This window comes from Vicia villosa, unplaced genomic scaffold (genome assembly GCF_029867415.1).
Source record: "Vicia villosa cultivar HV-30 ecotype Madison, WI unplaced genomic scaffold, Vvil1.0 ctg.002304F_1_1, whole genome shotgun sequence".
Classification (NCBI taxonomy): domain Eukaryota; kingdom Viridiplantae; phylum Streptophyta; class Magnoliopsida; order Fabales; family Fabaceae; genus Vicia; species Vicia villosa.
This window is the reverse complement of record NW_026705889.1, coordinates 205,440-220,033: the sequence shown is the minus strand read 5'-3', so window position 1 is coordinate 220,033 and position 14,594 is coordinate 205,440. Positions and strand designations below refer to the sequence as shown.

Sequence of the window (14,594 nt, the reverse complement as noted above, 5' to 3'; positions counted from 1 at the left end):
AAGCTAAGAAGAGAAGAAGGTGTTGGGACTTACACTCTATTAGAGGCCCACTTAAAAAATGATTTACTGTTTATGAGAAACAATTGAAAATGATTGAAATGATATAAGGTTTTGTTGTTTGAAAACCTTAATCATCTGTTTAATCGGAGATTGAAAACAGTTTTGAATATTGACAAAAGTCAACTTAATTAAGGCAAAGATGAAATCTATACCTAATTAAGACCTAAATAATTAGGGTTTTTATCATAAAATTATTCACAAAGTAATTAGGTTAAAACACAATGAAAATATATATTTTAAAGTATTTAAGAAAACATTTAAAACATACTATTTTAAACCTAATTAAAATACATGAAATAAATAATATTTTTATGATTTTTTTGATTATTCATAAAATAGGTATATAAAATAACAAGTGTGTGAAAAATGAAGTGAAAATGATTTAATTTGATAGGTGAATTAATTGTGTGAAGTTGTGAGAAAAAATGAAGGAAATTAGTGGTAAAAAAAAATTGATTTTGTCTCCTCCATGGTTTGAACCCACGCCCTATATGTTACCAGTCCCAAAACAACACCACTGAGCCAACGCGCGCTTGGTGACAATGACACACACCCATTTGGTTATGTTTCAAAACAAGTGGTAAATCATTGAAAAATAAAATAATCAAAAAGTCTGGGGCGAGGGGGATTCGAACCCCAGACTTGAGGCATGAGGAGACTAAGGGCGTATGTGAGGCCACTAGGGCAAACGATGAATTCGTTTGTAAAACGCATACCATTCAAAATAAAATAAACCTGGCCCTCAGATTTGAAAATGGCGCCACCCTCCATCTTCGTCTTCAACCTCAAGCTCCAACATTTTTGAAATTCTAACTCTCTCAAATCTCAACCAATGGCCAAGGTGTAAACATGAAACTTGCTCTAAATTCACTCACGATTCTGAATATGTAACTAACATAAATTTATATTAACTATATCTAACTAATTTACCAGAAAACGTGAAGAACCCTAAAATTTAAAAATCAAATTAAATGGCTATACTTAAAGATAAATGAATGATGATAGAGGGTTTTCAATCCTCTGATGATGCTGAACAAGATAGAATCGAGCTTTATCACAAAGAGTGCTTAAATTAAAGAGGTGGAGTTCAAAAACTTACCTCTGAAAATGGAGGTCGTGAGGATGGTAGAGAGCACCTGAGCTTGTATGAATGATCCCAAAAGCTTCCTTGGGACTCAGTGATGCTAACTGGATGCTTGTTGTAACTTCAATTCTCCTGAATTGCTCTATGGACCTCCCTCGATTTGAGCTTCAAGTGAACATGGAGAGTGATGAATCTTGAGTTACAGATGAGCTGCAGCCATCTGAACAGCTTCACTATGACCTGAGGAACACGTCTGGATGCTTGGCTTTGTTGGAAACCTTCTGAATTGCTCTATGGACCTCCAACTGTAACAGCTCCAAAGTGAGAGCAACAATGGCGTTCCTCCACTTAAAGAAGTGATCCAGGTGCTTGGATCACCTCAAATGAACCCCTTTGAGATGTTAGAATGCTTACTTTCCAAAGATAAGCTCTGGTTTGAAGAAAACGATTCTTCTTGCCAAAGAACTTTGAAAAACCATAAGCAAGAGGAGAGAAAGAGAAAGCAAGGAATATGGTTGCTTTGGTGTGTTTTTTGAATGAGAAAGAGTCCTCTATTTATAGGCAATTGATTCAGTACTGATTGAGAGAGTGAGCTTGCTTAATGAGGGAGTTTTGATTTCTTGGCCATGAAGAAATTCAAAGAATCTCCAAAATGCAATGATGGCCAAATCGAGCTAGCTCCCTATCCCTTGATCTTATCTGGTCTTGGGGAACATTTCTGATGCAGAGGAGTGTTCCAATTGGTTGGTGAGAAGATTCCTTGGGTGATTCATCAATTTGCCATAAATTCACAAATGTAATCATTACATAATCACATGTTCTTGTTTTTAGAATCTTCTTCAATTCTCATGTCATGGTAAAAGTGAATGCATGGCATGTTTGCAGATGTGTTATGGGTCATGTAGCATCCATAAGAGAGGTCATTTGCACAAAATTGCAAAGTTTCAAATTGTACATGACCTATAATTTTACTTCATGAGGCCAACTTTGAACAAGCATAACTCTTAGCTCAAAATGAATTTGGAGAAGGTTGAACACAATTTGGAAAGCCCTAAACATCTACTTCAAATCATTAGTTTATGGTTCCTTCAGAATCCTTTGGCAAATTTGTGAAAAATGAGGCCAAAGTTGGAAGAAAACTAGGTTAAAAACACTTAAAAAAATTTCTAAGTGTTTATGACCTAAAACTTCAAAATTCCCAAATCTCTTAAATGATTGATCTTTTGAAAAAAGTTTCATTGTAATATGTTGTTTTATTTTGCAAGATCTACAACTTTCATGTTGGAAGTTTTTTGAGTTGTGTAGGTGAATTTTTGAGTTCCCACAATGCCCTCAAAAACCCTAATTCCCGACTTTTTGCTCCTTGAAGATTCTTCTTGAATTTCTTTGGTCAAATGACTTTAATATCCATATATTGATGATATTGATATTTGAAAGTCATGGTTTGACCAAAAATCTCAAAAGTCAAAGGTGATCCCATACAGTTGACTTTTTCCAAATAAGGTGAGATTTTGGACTTTTGTGTAGAATCAAGATCTTCTCCTCAAATGAGTGATGTAAATGGGTAATATTGAGGTAGTAGAGGTTCTTGAATCATGTCTTGAGTTTTGGATCCATGCCCTGATTAAAAGTCAACTATCCAGATGAATTAGGTTAAAAACCCTAATTGTCGACCAGATGAAATTGGTGGCTGTGGATCTTGAATTGAGGTGTGATGTCTAGTGGATCTTATTGTATGGATCATTTGAAGATGATTGAAGTCTTTAATAGATGTCCTGGAGCTTTTTAGGGTTTCCCAAAGGTGATCCCTGATTTCAGTCCTTGATAGGCTCAAAAACCCTAGTCTGGTGACCTGAGTAAACCTGTACTCAGATGATTGGTGTCTAATCAATCATAGGTGAAAAAAATGAAGCTCTTGAATCCTATGATTGTGTTAGAGACCAATCCTTCTATTGATTGATCCTTTGCCTGAGTTTTCTTGTCTTTGAACATCCTTGATTAAATGCCAGATGAAGAAGTGACTGCTCTGGGTACTTGCTTTGACCTGATGAAAATCCTGAAGATATGTCATCTCAGGGGGGTCAAAAATTAGGGTATGACAAGAGTGAAACATCTTTTTTGGCGTATTTGTAGAGGTTGTCTACCGTCGAAGGTGAGACTTTGTCAAAATCAAGTTTCTTGTTTACTCGCTTGTTTGTTTTGTGAGAATGAGTATGCAGATGATTGGCACGTGTTTTTTGGCTTAAATGCATAAAATGCTTTTTTTTATCATGTATTGTAAAATTTATTTCTCATGTTTGAACCATTTTAAATCACTTTTAAATATATTATTTTTCATGTTTGAACCATGTTAAATCACTTTTAAATATAATCTATTTACTTGGATAAATCAATAGATATTGCATAAGGTTGGTTCAAATATTTAGCCAATTCTTTAAATATTTTAATTTTTCAAACATGCAGGTTTTGGTAAATTGTGGCGTTTTTAGCCAACGTAACAGCACAAAAACCACCACAATTTACAACGTTCTAAAACAGTGTCTTTATATTTGAATTTTGAAATATGCTGCGAACTTGTTAAGTCAGGTAACCGTTTGAACCGACTTTAAAAGTCCTGTACGGATTTGAAAAAAAAACAGCAACTTTTTAACATCTTTTCATGCACCTTTTCATTTTAACATGACATTTGTTCATGATATTTTTTTCAAGAATTCACCATGATTCATAAAGGTGTTATGCTCATATAAATACATGAAATTTCAAATTACATTTCACCTCTTCCATTGCAATTAACATCATTATATTCATTCATTTTCAAAATCAATTGTTTTTATACTTCAACTTTTATTGAGAATTTTTCTACATGTGTTCTTCATATTATTTCAGAAAAATTTCTCTCTCATTCATAAACACTTGAGCACTAATATATCTTTATAAATTGCTTGTTTGGAAGGGAAGATCAATCTTAGTGATTGATACAAATTCATCAATTTTATTACTCAAATAATTTCCAGATTTAGTCTGTAATTTCTTGTTGTTCAGGATTGTTGGAAACAAGAGAGTAGAAAGGAGAGGATTATTTTCTTGTTCTATTTGTTTGGTTGTACCTTGTTGTCCAGGATTGTTGGAAGCAAGAAAGTCATTAAGGGAAGATTGTTATCTTAGTGTACTTAGTGAAAATCCAAGAGGATTGTTCTTGGTGGTTTTGTTGTTAGAAGATTGTAGGAGGAGTCTTGGTATAAGCTTGTACAAAGATCTAACAATAGTGAAATCTCTTTCATGTTGAAAGGGGACTGGAGTACTCTCGGACTGTGAGGGGATTGTATGTTATTATCTATGTTTAGTTAATTAGTTTTTCCTAGTGTAAAAACTATAATTTGGTTTTGAGACTATCCTGGTATAAATCTTGTGTTTAGTTTAGAAGATAGTCAGTATAAAAACTCTAGTATGTTTTTAAGAAGGTTTGTGGGCATAATCTGTGAAAGCTCGCATCTATAGTGGTAACTCACAAGAAGGAATTATTAGGAAGAAGAGAAGGCCAAGTCGATAGGTTGAAGCTCTATAAATCTCTAGTGTGATTCTCTTATTCCTTATTTCTCTTTATTTTTCTATTTGTTTATTTTTGTTATGCCTTTGTCTCCTATTCACTCTGATTATATTCTATTTATTATAATTATATTGCACACTCTTTGTTCAAGTTACAAAATTGTTTTAAACAATTGTTTTTACCAAATATTTTTTAATTGGATATTGTTTTTCAAAGTCAAACAATTTACTCCTTAGTCTTGTATTTGGAGTCACTTGTCTAGCAACATCTCTCTTCATAATTTTGTAGTTCATCTACATTTCCGTTCATGTCCCACTCTCTATGAAAACTATGTTTGAAGAAGGGGGTATAATAATAAGAAAAGGTAAGGGGAGTAATACTAACATAAAGGCGTCATGCGGAATTGAGCTTACAATGAAGTTGAGACGAATCTCTCAAATGAAATGTGTACTGATAAGGAGCGGTGAAGATGCTGAGAGTTTTGTTTTAAGATTTATAGAAGAAGAAATAAAGCTAGTGGTAAATTAGCCAAACATCTATCATTGCTTGGTCAAAAAATCAAAGGATATGTCTCCGCACATGCACTCAACCAATGACTTAGATTAAAGAGTCTTTTCAAAGGAATTTGATATGATCATGGTCACTTGATGGAAGAAACCAAAAGGCCTTATCACAGAACCATTGAATTAATAGTATGAATTTTCTTCAAGATCATATAACTACAATTAACTTAACCCCAAACATTCAAAAGTAGACAGTTATTCTAAATGACAACACCTGTGTTACCATTTCACCGTTACATGTATCATTCTTGGGGACTGTAGACCGTCATGTTTCTTCTTAACTAATCCTCCTTTACAGGCCCCGTGCTTGGGGTTGTATATCGTTATATTTTTCCTTAACCACTTCGCCCTTATAAGCCTCGTGCTTGGGCGGATGTGGACTATTGTAATTCAGACTCATACAATATCAAATAATTCGGCCCAATCACGTACAACCATTTAAGAAGCACAAGATACCAAAACTAAGGTTAAGCGAGAAAGAGCACGAGTTTGGCACATAGGTAATGTCGACAAGTTTTAGGACATCTAGAAGTGAGTTATCCACCATGTTCCTGGATGAAGCAAAGTCCTATTGATCATGGCCAAAGAATTATCCCTAAAACTTTACATGCATCAGCCCCTCCCGATTGTTGAATCACATATGAAATTTTTAATTTCAATCATTTATGTTTAAATCGAAGGGCTAATAATTATTTTTACCATTCTAACGTAAAAATAACATTATATATATATATATATATATATATATATATATATATATATATATATATATATATATATATATATATATATATATATATATATATATATATATATATATATATATATATATATATATATATATATATATATATATATATATATATATATATATATATATGTGTGTGTGTGTGTCTGGCAATGGGGTAGTGAAGATATCGAATAAAGTAATCCATTTTAAGTGTAAAATATACAGAAAAACATAAACTTACCTGCATTAGAAATTGTGTAGACGATATTCAAAGGGTCACTTTAATATTCATATGGGAATTGGGACCTTTAAAAATTCTAATGGCCTATTTTTATTGCCTTTTCCTATCAGATTATGATTTTTTTGGTCCCCTGGCCCAAGTTATAATACTACATTTGTTCTCCAAAAAAGCATTAGAAACAATATATCTCTTAAAAGATAATAATTAATTTATAGATGGATACATATCATTAAATACATAGCATAATTTTTACACAATATCTAAGATATTATTAGCTAGTTAATAATATCTAAATAAAGAATAAAATTGTAGCAAGCTTTTGTCAAAAAAATAACTCAACTAACTAGCTAGCTAAAAGTATATATATATATATATATATATATATATATATATATATATATATATATATATATATATATATATATATAACACAATATACAAGATATACAAATTAATTATGACAATGAATTATAATAATTCTCACCCCAAACAAACAAAAATAAACATCAATTCCTTCACCAACCACCAATATTTCCTAGTATTTTTAATGGATATAATGGGAATCACACATTCTATATTGATCATATATATATAAAAATATAGATATGCACTTTTTTCTTTTTCTTTTTCATTTTTTTTCTCAAATGGGAGAGGAACCTCCATAACCAAGAAGAGTCCAATATTTTTTTTCTAACCCTAAAAACATTTGCATGATATTATTTTTCACATCACTCATGCAAGTGGCTTGGCCTTAAGAGCTTTCCAGCTATGTTCAATATCTTCAGCAATCCTTTTTGCATCAATAGATGAACCAAGTAAGCCACGTTTGGTGAAACCAACAGCATATAATCCTTTTTCTCCTTTCCATCCATTTGGGAATGGTTTCCTTGGAAATCCATCTTTCTCACTAAACATGTCACTTCCCTAATTACAATAAATTTCAAACCCAATCAATATATTAACAAAAAATCATAATATTAAAACTTGACAACTTTTATGTTTTTATAATCACTGTGCCCAGCAGACTAGTCCGTTTCGTTTAGATCCGCTTTACAAAAATTCATAAATAAAAGGAATTGAACATGACAGATGATAGATATTGTTGAGGGTGCTAGCTTAAAATCTTGGCTCACCTTACAAAAATATAAGGTGATTTGGACTCTTAAAGATTAAAAGTTGTAAAAATTATTATTAATGTCTGTGTCTGTAAAAATTCGCAAAAAATGAAAGAGACGGTTTGACATATTAAATGATGCGGGGTTAAACTTTGACTCATCTCACAATGAAAAAAAATGCATGCAAAACAGACATTTTCGACAAAACAGATTCATTTTACCACTATTCTCGCTTGCACGCACATCACTATTGAAATTGGTGCGAAATTCGAAATAACAGTTAAGTACCTTTAACCAAGTGGGTACATTGCTTTTATAACCAGTAGCTAGAATGATTGCATCAAAGTTCTCTACTTTTCCATCAACAAATTCCACTGCATTATGTGCTAGTCGTTTAATTCCTTTACAAACCTATACATTTATTAAACAATATTAGAAAAAATTATTCTTAAAGTGTAAAATTGATTATAAATTATTTTAAATATTTTAAAGAGAATGTTACCTTAATTTTGCCAGTTTTGATTTGAGCTACTGTCCCAACATCTAAAACTGGTGTTTTTCCATACAAATTCTTAAGCTCTAATGGACCAATTTTTGGTCTCTGAATTCCATATTGAGATGTGTCACCAAGTATAAGATATGACATTAGAAGTAAAAATTGATCCACAAAATGTACTGAGAACCATTTAAGTAACCACATAGATAAACCAAAAGTTGATTTTCCAAATATTTGTTGTGGCAAGATATGTACCTGCAAAAAATAATAAGAAAAAAAATCAATTAAATAAAAAAATGCTTTAAGAACCTTTTTAGGAAATTGTAGTAACTAGTTAATTACAATAAAAAAGTGCTTTAAGAACCTTTTTATTCTTTTAGTTATGACTGACACAATGGTTTTTTGCAGAGAAAATATTTGTTTTTCAAACTTTAAGTTCATATGAATTATATTATTATATGGTTTTTAGATGCTGACATTTTTTGCGCATGCAAACATATTCCAAATGAAAGTGAGAGAACAAAGAATGGCACAAACTCACTTGGGACTTTTTTTTCTTCTTTATTCTATCCTTCTCCAATTTCCACTTTTGTAAAAAAAAAAAAAGATTTTGTATATAACTTCTTAAATAAAATAGAAGAAAAATAATAAATAAATGAATTTCGTCTAAATTAGTTTAATACTTCTTTTAAAAATTTATGTAAGATGTAAAAAAGAAAAGACGGAGAAAATAAAAAAAAATTATTAATAAAAATGATATTATAATTAATTATTATTTTACAATACATTTTAAAAGAGTATTTTAAAATTATAATATTAAACATTTATTTACTATTGAACCAACACCTCAAATGTACAATTAATAATTTTTAAATTAGATTAATTTTGAATAATTAAAAATAACTAGTAACTCAAATATGCTAGTGATCAATACTCTTTTGGATCATATTATAAGTAAAATTTAGTGAATAACTAATGTAATTGTTTTATATATATAAACTAAATACTTCGATTATTCTATAAATTTTAAAAATAATTTTTATTTATAATAATGATAGAAGGAAATAACAAACTACAAATTAAAAATTTAATCAGTTGAATTTTGTTTAAAAAAAATATTAATCAACAAAATGAGTTACTTTGAAAATGCAAAATAAAATAATAATACAATATAATTATTTATTTACAATTTTAAAATCGAAATAATGAAAAAATTAAAAGAAAAAATATTATTAGTAAAAATTAGTGTACACTTAAAAATAGAATTAGGTTTTTATTAGTAAAATTTTATTTGTTTAAATTTTCAATTTTTATTAATAATTTAAATATTGATTGAAGATATTTAGAGTGATGAAGGTGTTGAAAGTAAAGTAAAAACTCACCGTATCTCTAACAACTAAGGAAGGATGAGCATTATGGTTGCAAAGATCTAAACACACCTCCATGCCTGAATTTCCACACCCCACCACCAAAACATTCTTCCCACAAAACATGCTTCCACTTTTATACAAACTAGTATGCAAAATAGGTCCTTGAAATTGTTCCATCCCTTCAATTGAAGGCATAACTTCCTCAGCATTTTCACCACTAGCCACAATCAACCATTGACAAACATATTCAATAACAACACTCTTTTTCATAGTAACTTCTTGAGTCTTCACTCTCCAAACTCCACAAACATGATCAAATTCAGCATTCACAACTTGTTTACCAAAAAAAGGATTAATATCAAAGTGATTAGCATAAGCTTTTAAGTAAGATAAAAATTGTTGCTTTGTTGGATATGAAGGTAACCCTTTTGGAAATGGCATGAGAGGTAATTGACAAAATTGTTTTGGAAGATGAAGCTTTAATCTATCATAGGTTTTGAGTTGCCACATTGAAGCTAAACAATTTGCTCTTTCAAGGATTAAGCTTGGAATTCCTTTTTGTTTAAGACATGCAGCTGCTGCTAATCCTGATGGACCAGCTCCTACTATAATTGGTCCTTGAACCAATATTGATGTTGCCATTTTATCCTTCTTTTGATAATCATGTGCCATTTTGCATTCTAGTTCCTTTAAGTAGTCCATGAGCATGAATAGCAAAAAAAAAAATTTAAATTTTTTTGAAGAAGGAATAAAGGGTAGGTAGAAATTTTTCAAAATTTTGGAACTTTAGGAGAATTATGTCAAAGTGATGACATGAAAGAAACTCATTTGAAGCTTTTGAAAAAAGAATTGAGATGATGAGATAATGAATGTTTTTTTGGTGAAATTGGGTTATGATCAATGAAAGAGGAAGAGAGAAGTGAGAGAATGTATGAGCTACAATACTTAAAGAGAGTGAGAAAGTTGAGGAATAAAGATGTGTTATTCACAAGGGATTTGTACTAGGGTAGTGGCTTTTATATATAGAGAAAGAATGTATAAAGTGAGAGAGGAACACTTTTATATATGAAGTAAACTGTCTTAATCAAAATTAAAATTAAAAAATACATATAACTATATACTAATAACAAAAAAGATTTACTTTGGAGTGTTGGTGGATTGGATTGATTGGTTTTCGAGAGAAAATATCATTCAATGCAACTCTTATGATTTTGTTTTTAGGTTGTTTTGATTTTAAAAATTTTCTAATATATATTATATATATATATATATATATATATGTATATATATATATATATATGTATATATATATATATATATGTATATATATATATATATATATGTATATATATATATATATATATATATATATATATATATATATATATATATATATATATATATATATATATATATATATATATATATATATATAATAGTCTGTTTTAACACACACACATATATATATATATATATATATATATATATATATATATATATATATATATATATATATATATATATATATATATATATATGTTAAAACGGACTCTAAATATATTTAATACATACAATTATATTTGCTACATCAGTCATAATCCTATGTGGCATCTTCTAAATTTATCTTTACTTTTCAAAATCACACGCAGTCTCTACTTAAGTTCACGAGTTCGAATTCTGAAAAATACAAAAAATATATTAATCTAATAACTACTTGCATATTTTAATAAAACTTATAAAGCAATATTTATATTTTCTTGCAATAATTCTTTAATTATAAAATTAAAAATACAAAAATATATTAACCTAATAAATACTTACATATTCTCGTAAAAACTTATAAAACAATATTTGTATTTTTCTTGTAATTATTTTTTAATTAATAAAATTAAAATAAAAAAAAATTTGTATATCTTTTTCATATAATATATCTAAGACAATATTAGCTTTTTTCTTCTTTCTTTTAAATAAAATGTTATACGACTCTTTCATCATACTATTTTCAACAAAGAATACTCTTATGACAAGTCAATTGTTAGTTTTAACATTTGATATTAAAATCACTTTGCAAAAAGTCAAATACAATATAAGATCCGCAAATTTTTTATACAAAATTTACCCTATATCTTCTTCTATATATATATATATATATATATATATATATATATATATATATATATATATATATATATATATATATATATATATATATATATTATTGTATATGCAAGATCTTAGTTATTTTGATACTAAGCACGTGATAATGTGTATCAGTGTTATTCTTTGTTTATTACATTCTCCCGAAAGTATTCCCTGCTGAATTAAGTTGATAGAATGGGCAGTTGTGTTTCATTTTTTATGTTGAAAATCACAACAATCAGTTTCCCTACATTTTTCAATTTATTTATGTTTTTAAAACAATTTTAGATGAAAAAAAATACAATATAGTACATATATCACTTTCTTATATATCAATAACATATTCAAAATTAAACTCATTACAACATTTTATTCTTATTATAAGAAGTATTTTGAAAGATATGAATTTAAAACTTATTTTGAACTAAAAATTCTAACACAAGAATTACTCCAGCTAAATATACTTAGTTATTTCCTAAAATTCTCCACTTCTCAAAAAACAAAATCAAGTATTGAGTTTCTATTTGAGGTCACGAGTTCAAATCCTAACAAGTATAAAAGTATATTATTTCAAATATCGTTTTTTTAACATTATAATAATAAAATTTAAAATTTAATAGTCATATATTATTATTTTTATAAAACAAATTTACTTTTTTTGAGAGACAATTTAATTCTACACCAATAAAGTTATATCTAAAAAATCATTTTAATTATTTCAATTACATAAAATATGAAAAATAGATTAAATACATCTACGCAACGTGTGAGTCATATTCTAGTTTGATATAATTTTTTTTTATATAGATTAATTTTTCAATTTAATTATTCACTACTGAAAAATATATACTACTGCGTCCATTTTATCAAAGTTCTTTGAAGAACCGTGGTGATATCTCTAAAATCATACCCCATTATTTTTAATTAAAAATATTTAACATATTATCACGGTTGGTCATGGAAATTGTGGTGACATTTAACAATGTTCATGAGTTCGAAATTTGTGAATTTCAACACCTTTCTTTTTTATTTATTTTAAAATGAAATAATCAGGATTTTACTGCGGTTGGATATACCAACAGTGGTGACATGTTTTACCTCTTTTTTATTGTGATGCCTTTCTTTTTGATTTTTTTAATCTAAAGTTTAACAAGATTTCACTCTGAGTATTTAAACTAAATGTGGTGATAATTTTTTTTAAAATTTTTTAAAAATAAGCGCTTTTTATAAAATTAGATTAAATAAATGGAATATCACCACGATTCGTTTAAGCAACCCTGGTGAAATGTTTTATTCTTATTCAAGAAACACATGTTAGTTGGTCATGTCTTTTCAGTTGGCATTGCCTTACTAAAACGAAACACAAACTCATCATTGAGAAACCATTTGAGCTCTAATTGATTTTTCATCTACATTAACGAAAAGAACCATCAATATTTTTTCATCCTTAACTCGTCTAACATTATTTCTTTACCATCAATATTGTTTTTCAATGAAAATGGAAAAAATGCCATCAACTATCGTTCTTCACTATACATTTCCAGTACAGAAAAAATGCAGAAAAAACAAAAGAGCAACACGAAGAAACTTGCAAGAAGGAAGGACGAAACTCGCACTACGATAAAATATCATTCTTGAATGTTGTTATTAATTATGTTGTTGTTGTTGAATGCTTATATGTTGTTGAATATTTATGTTGTTGTTGAATGTTTATATTGTTGGTGTTTTTGTTTATGTTGTTGTTGTTGAATGTTTATGTTGTTGCTGGTGTTGTTGTCGTTGTTGTTATGCAACAAATTAATGAAAGTAGACTTAGGTAAGAAAATAGCGTTATGAGTTAGAGAAAGAGCTGGATTCGTTGGATTTTGACTGAGTTTGAATTTGATCAAAGTGGTTCTACAGTTGAAGATAATAGCTTCTTGACATGTATCTAAACGTACCTTGTTAGAAGAGACTTGAATGTTATCTTAGAGAATGTTAATGGATGTATTGTGCCTATGTTGTTGTTGTTGATGATGTTTTGTGCCTAAACTCGAGAGGTTTTTTTTGTTATTGTTGGTGAGTATGTTTAGTTATGTTGTTGCATGAATGTTTGAGGAGAACATATGTTGTTGTTAAGATTGGTTTAATGTTATGGTGTTGTTTTTTTTCTTGTGTTGTTGTTTTGAACATAGATGGACTATTCATCTAGCGACAAAACTCATACAAATGAAATACATACAAATGAAACTCGTACAAATGAATCTCAATCTATAGAGGAAAAAAAGAAAAGGAAACAAAGAGGTGCTACAATGATTACTAAATTAACAAAAGTATGCAACGTGGGATATAGGTTTCCGATTGAGTTTTATGGCGTAACTTGGAAGTGTTTTGGTTTGAATCCTTCACTTTTTAGGAGTTATGTTGCGTTCCTTGAAAGTAGCAAAGTGAATATTTTGATAGACGATTTGACCCAAGTATCAAAAGATATAAAAGAAAGCATATGTATAGACGTTGAGGTATTAATTTTAATTTACATGATTCAATACTATTTTTTATAATTACTAATACATATTTACTAACCCCTAAGGGTTGGTCTAGTGGTGGAAGCTTGGGTCTCGACAGTGTGTTCTGTTGAAGCGGTATAGCGGCAAGCAACAAAAGTTTTGGAAATATTTATCCGGCAATTTATCGTGTCCACAGAGATTAGTGCTACTGAACTGCCGTTCGCCGGATTCTTAGTTCTTGAGTTCGGGTTAAAATGGGTTTTAAGTAAACAAGGAAAACATAACATATGAACATACAATAAACTCATTCTTGATAGAGAATAGCTTATCTGGTTTGAATCTAAACTACTCCTCACAAACTTAGATTTATCACTCCGCCGTACTCAATCTACAATACTCATCAGAATCACCACATATCCCTCACATCAATGTCCATGTCTGCAACACCTACGGGAATTCAACTATATTGCTCTTTCGACGATGTCTCAACCGATCGAACAACACAAAGACATTAAACTCATATATCATGTGGATGTTAACCCCAATCCTATATCTAGAATCAAAAGCTAACAGATATCCCCCTAATCAAGATTTGTGATGTCTATTTCTACAACAACACAAATCCAAAACATTTAAGCAAAAAGATCAAGGAAACACCGATTAAGATTTGTAAAGCAAACTTTATACAACTAGTAAAAAGAGTAACAAACATCCATGGGTTTAGAGTATTTACAAACAAACTCACCAAAAGAGAAATACAAAG

The 14,594-nt window shown here is 29.1% G+C and overlaps 1 protein-coding gene and 1 non-coding gene across 2 annotated transcripts; one reads left to right on the top strand and one right to left on the bottom strand.

Moving 5' to 3' along the window:
• Window positions 1-6,696: 6,696 nt before the first annotated feature.
• LOC131638388 (indole-3-pyruvate monooxygenase YUCCA2-like) lies at window positions 6,697-10,182 on the bottom strand. The gene is made up of 4 exons (XM_058908947.1): window positions 9,219-10,182; window positions 7,843-8,091; window positions 7,629-7,751; window positions 6,697-7,149 (listed from the first exon to the last, which is right to left on the bottom strand). The coding sequence occupies exons 1-4, from the start codon at window positions 9,912-9,914 to the stop codon at window positions 6,958-6,960; spliced, it is 1,260 nt and encodes a 419-aa protein (XP_058764930.1). The 5' UTR covers window positions 9,915-10,182; the 3' UTR covers window positions 6,697-6,957.
• Window positions 10,183-11,456: 1,274 nt separating this feature from the next.
• LOC131638399 (small nucleolar RNA snoR135) lies at window positions 11,457-11,600 on the top strand. The gene has a single exon (XR_009294662.1). It is a non-coding gene; the product is annotated as a small nucleolar RNA snoR135 (small nucleolar RNA).
• Window positions 11,601-14,594: the final 2,994 nt, after the last annotated feature.

Coding starts and splice junctions, on each gene's coding strand:
- LOC131638388 (XM_058908947.1), bottom strand. CDS start 9,914: ATGCTCATGGACTACTTAAAGGAACTAGAATGCAAAATGGCACATGAT. Junction 7,752..7,842: donor TCAAAACTGGCAAAATTAAG/GTAACATTCTCT, acceptor ATAAATGTATAG/GTTTGTAAAGGAATTAAACG. Junction 7,150..7,628: donor ATGTACCCACTTGGTTAAAG/GTACTTAACTGT, acceptor TATTGTAATTAG/GGAAGTGACATGTTTAGTGA.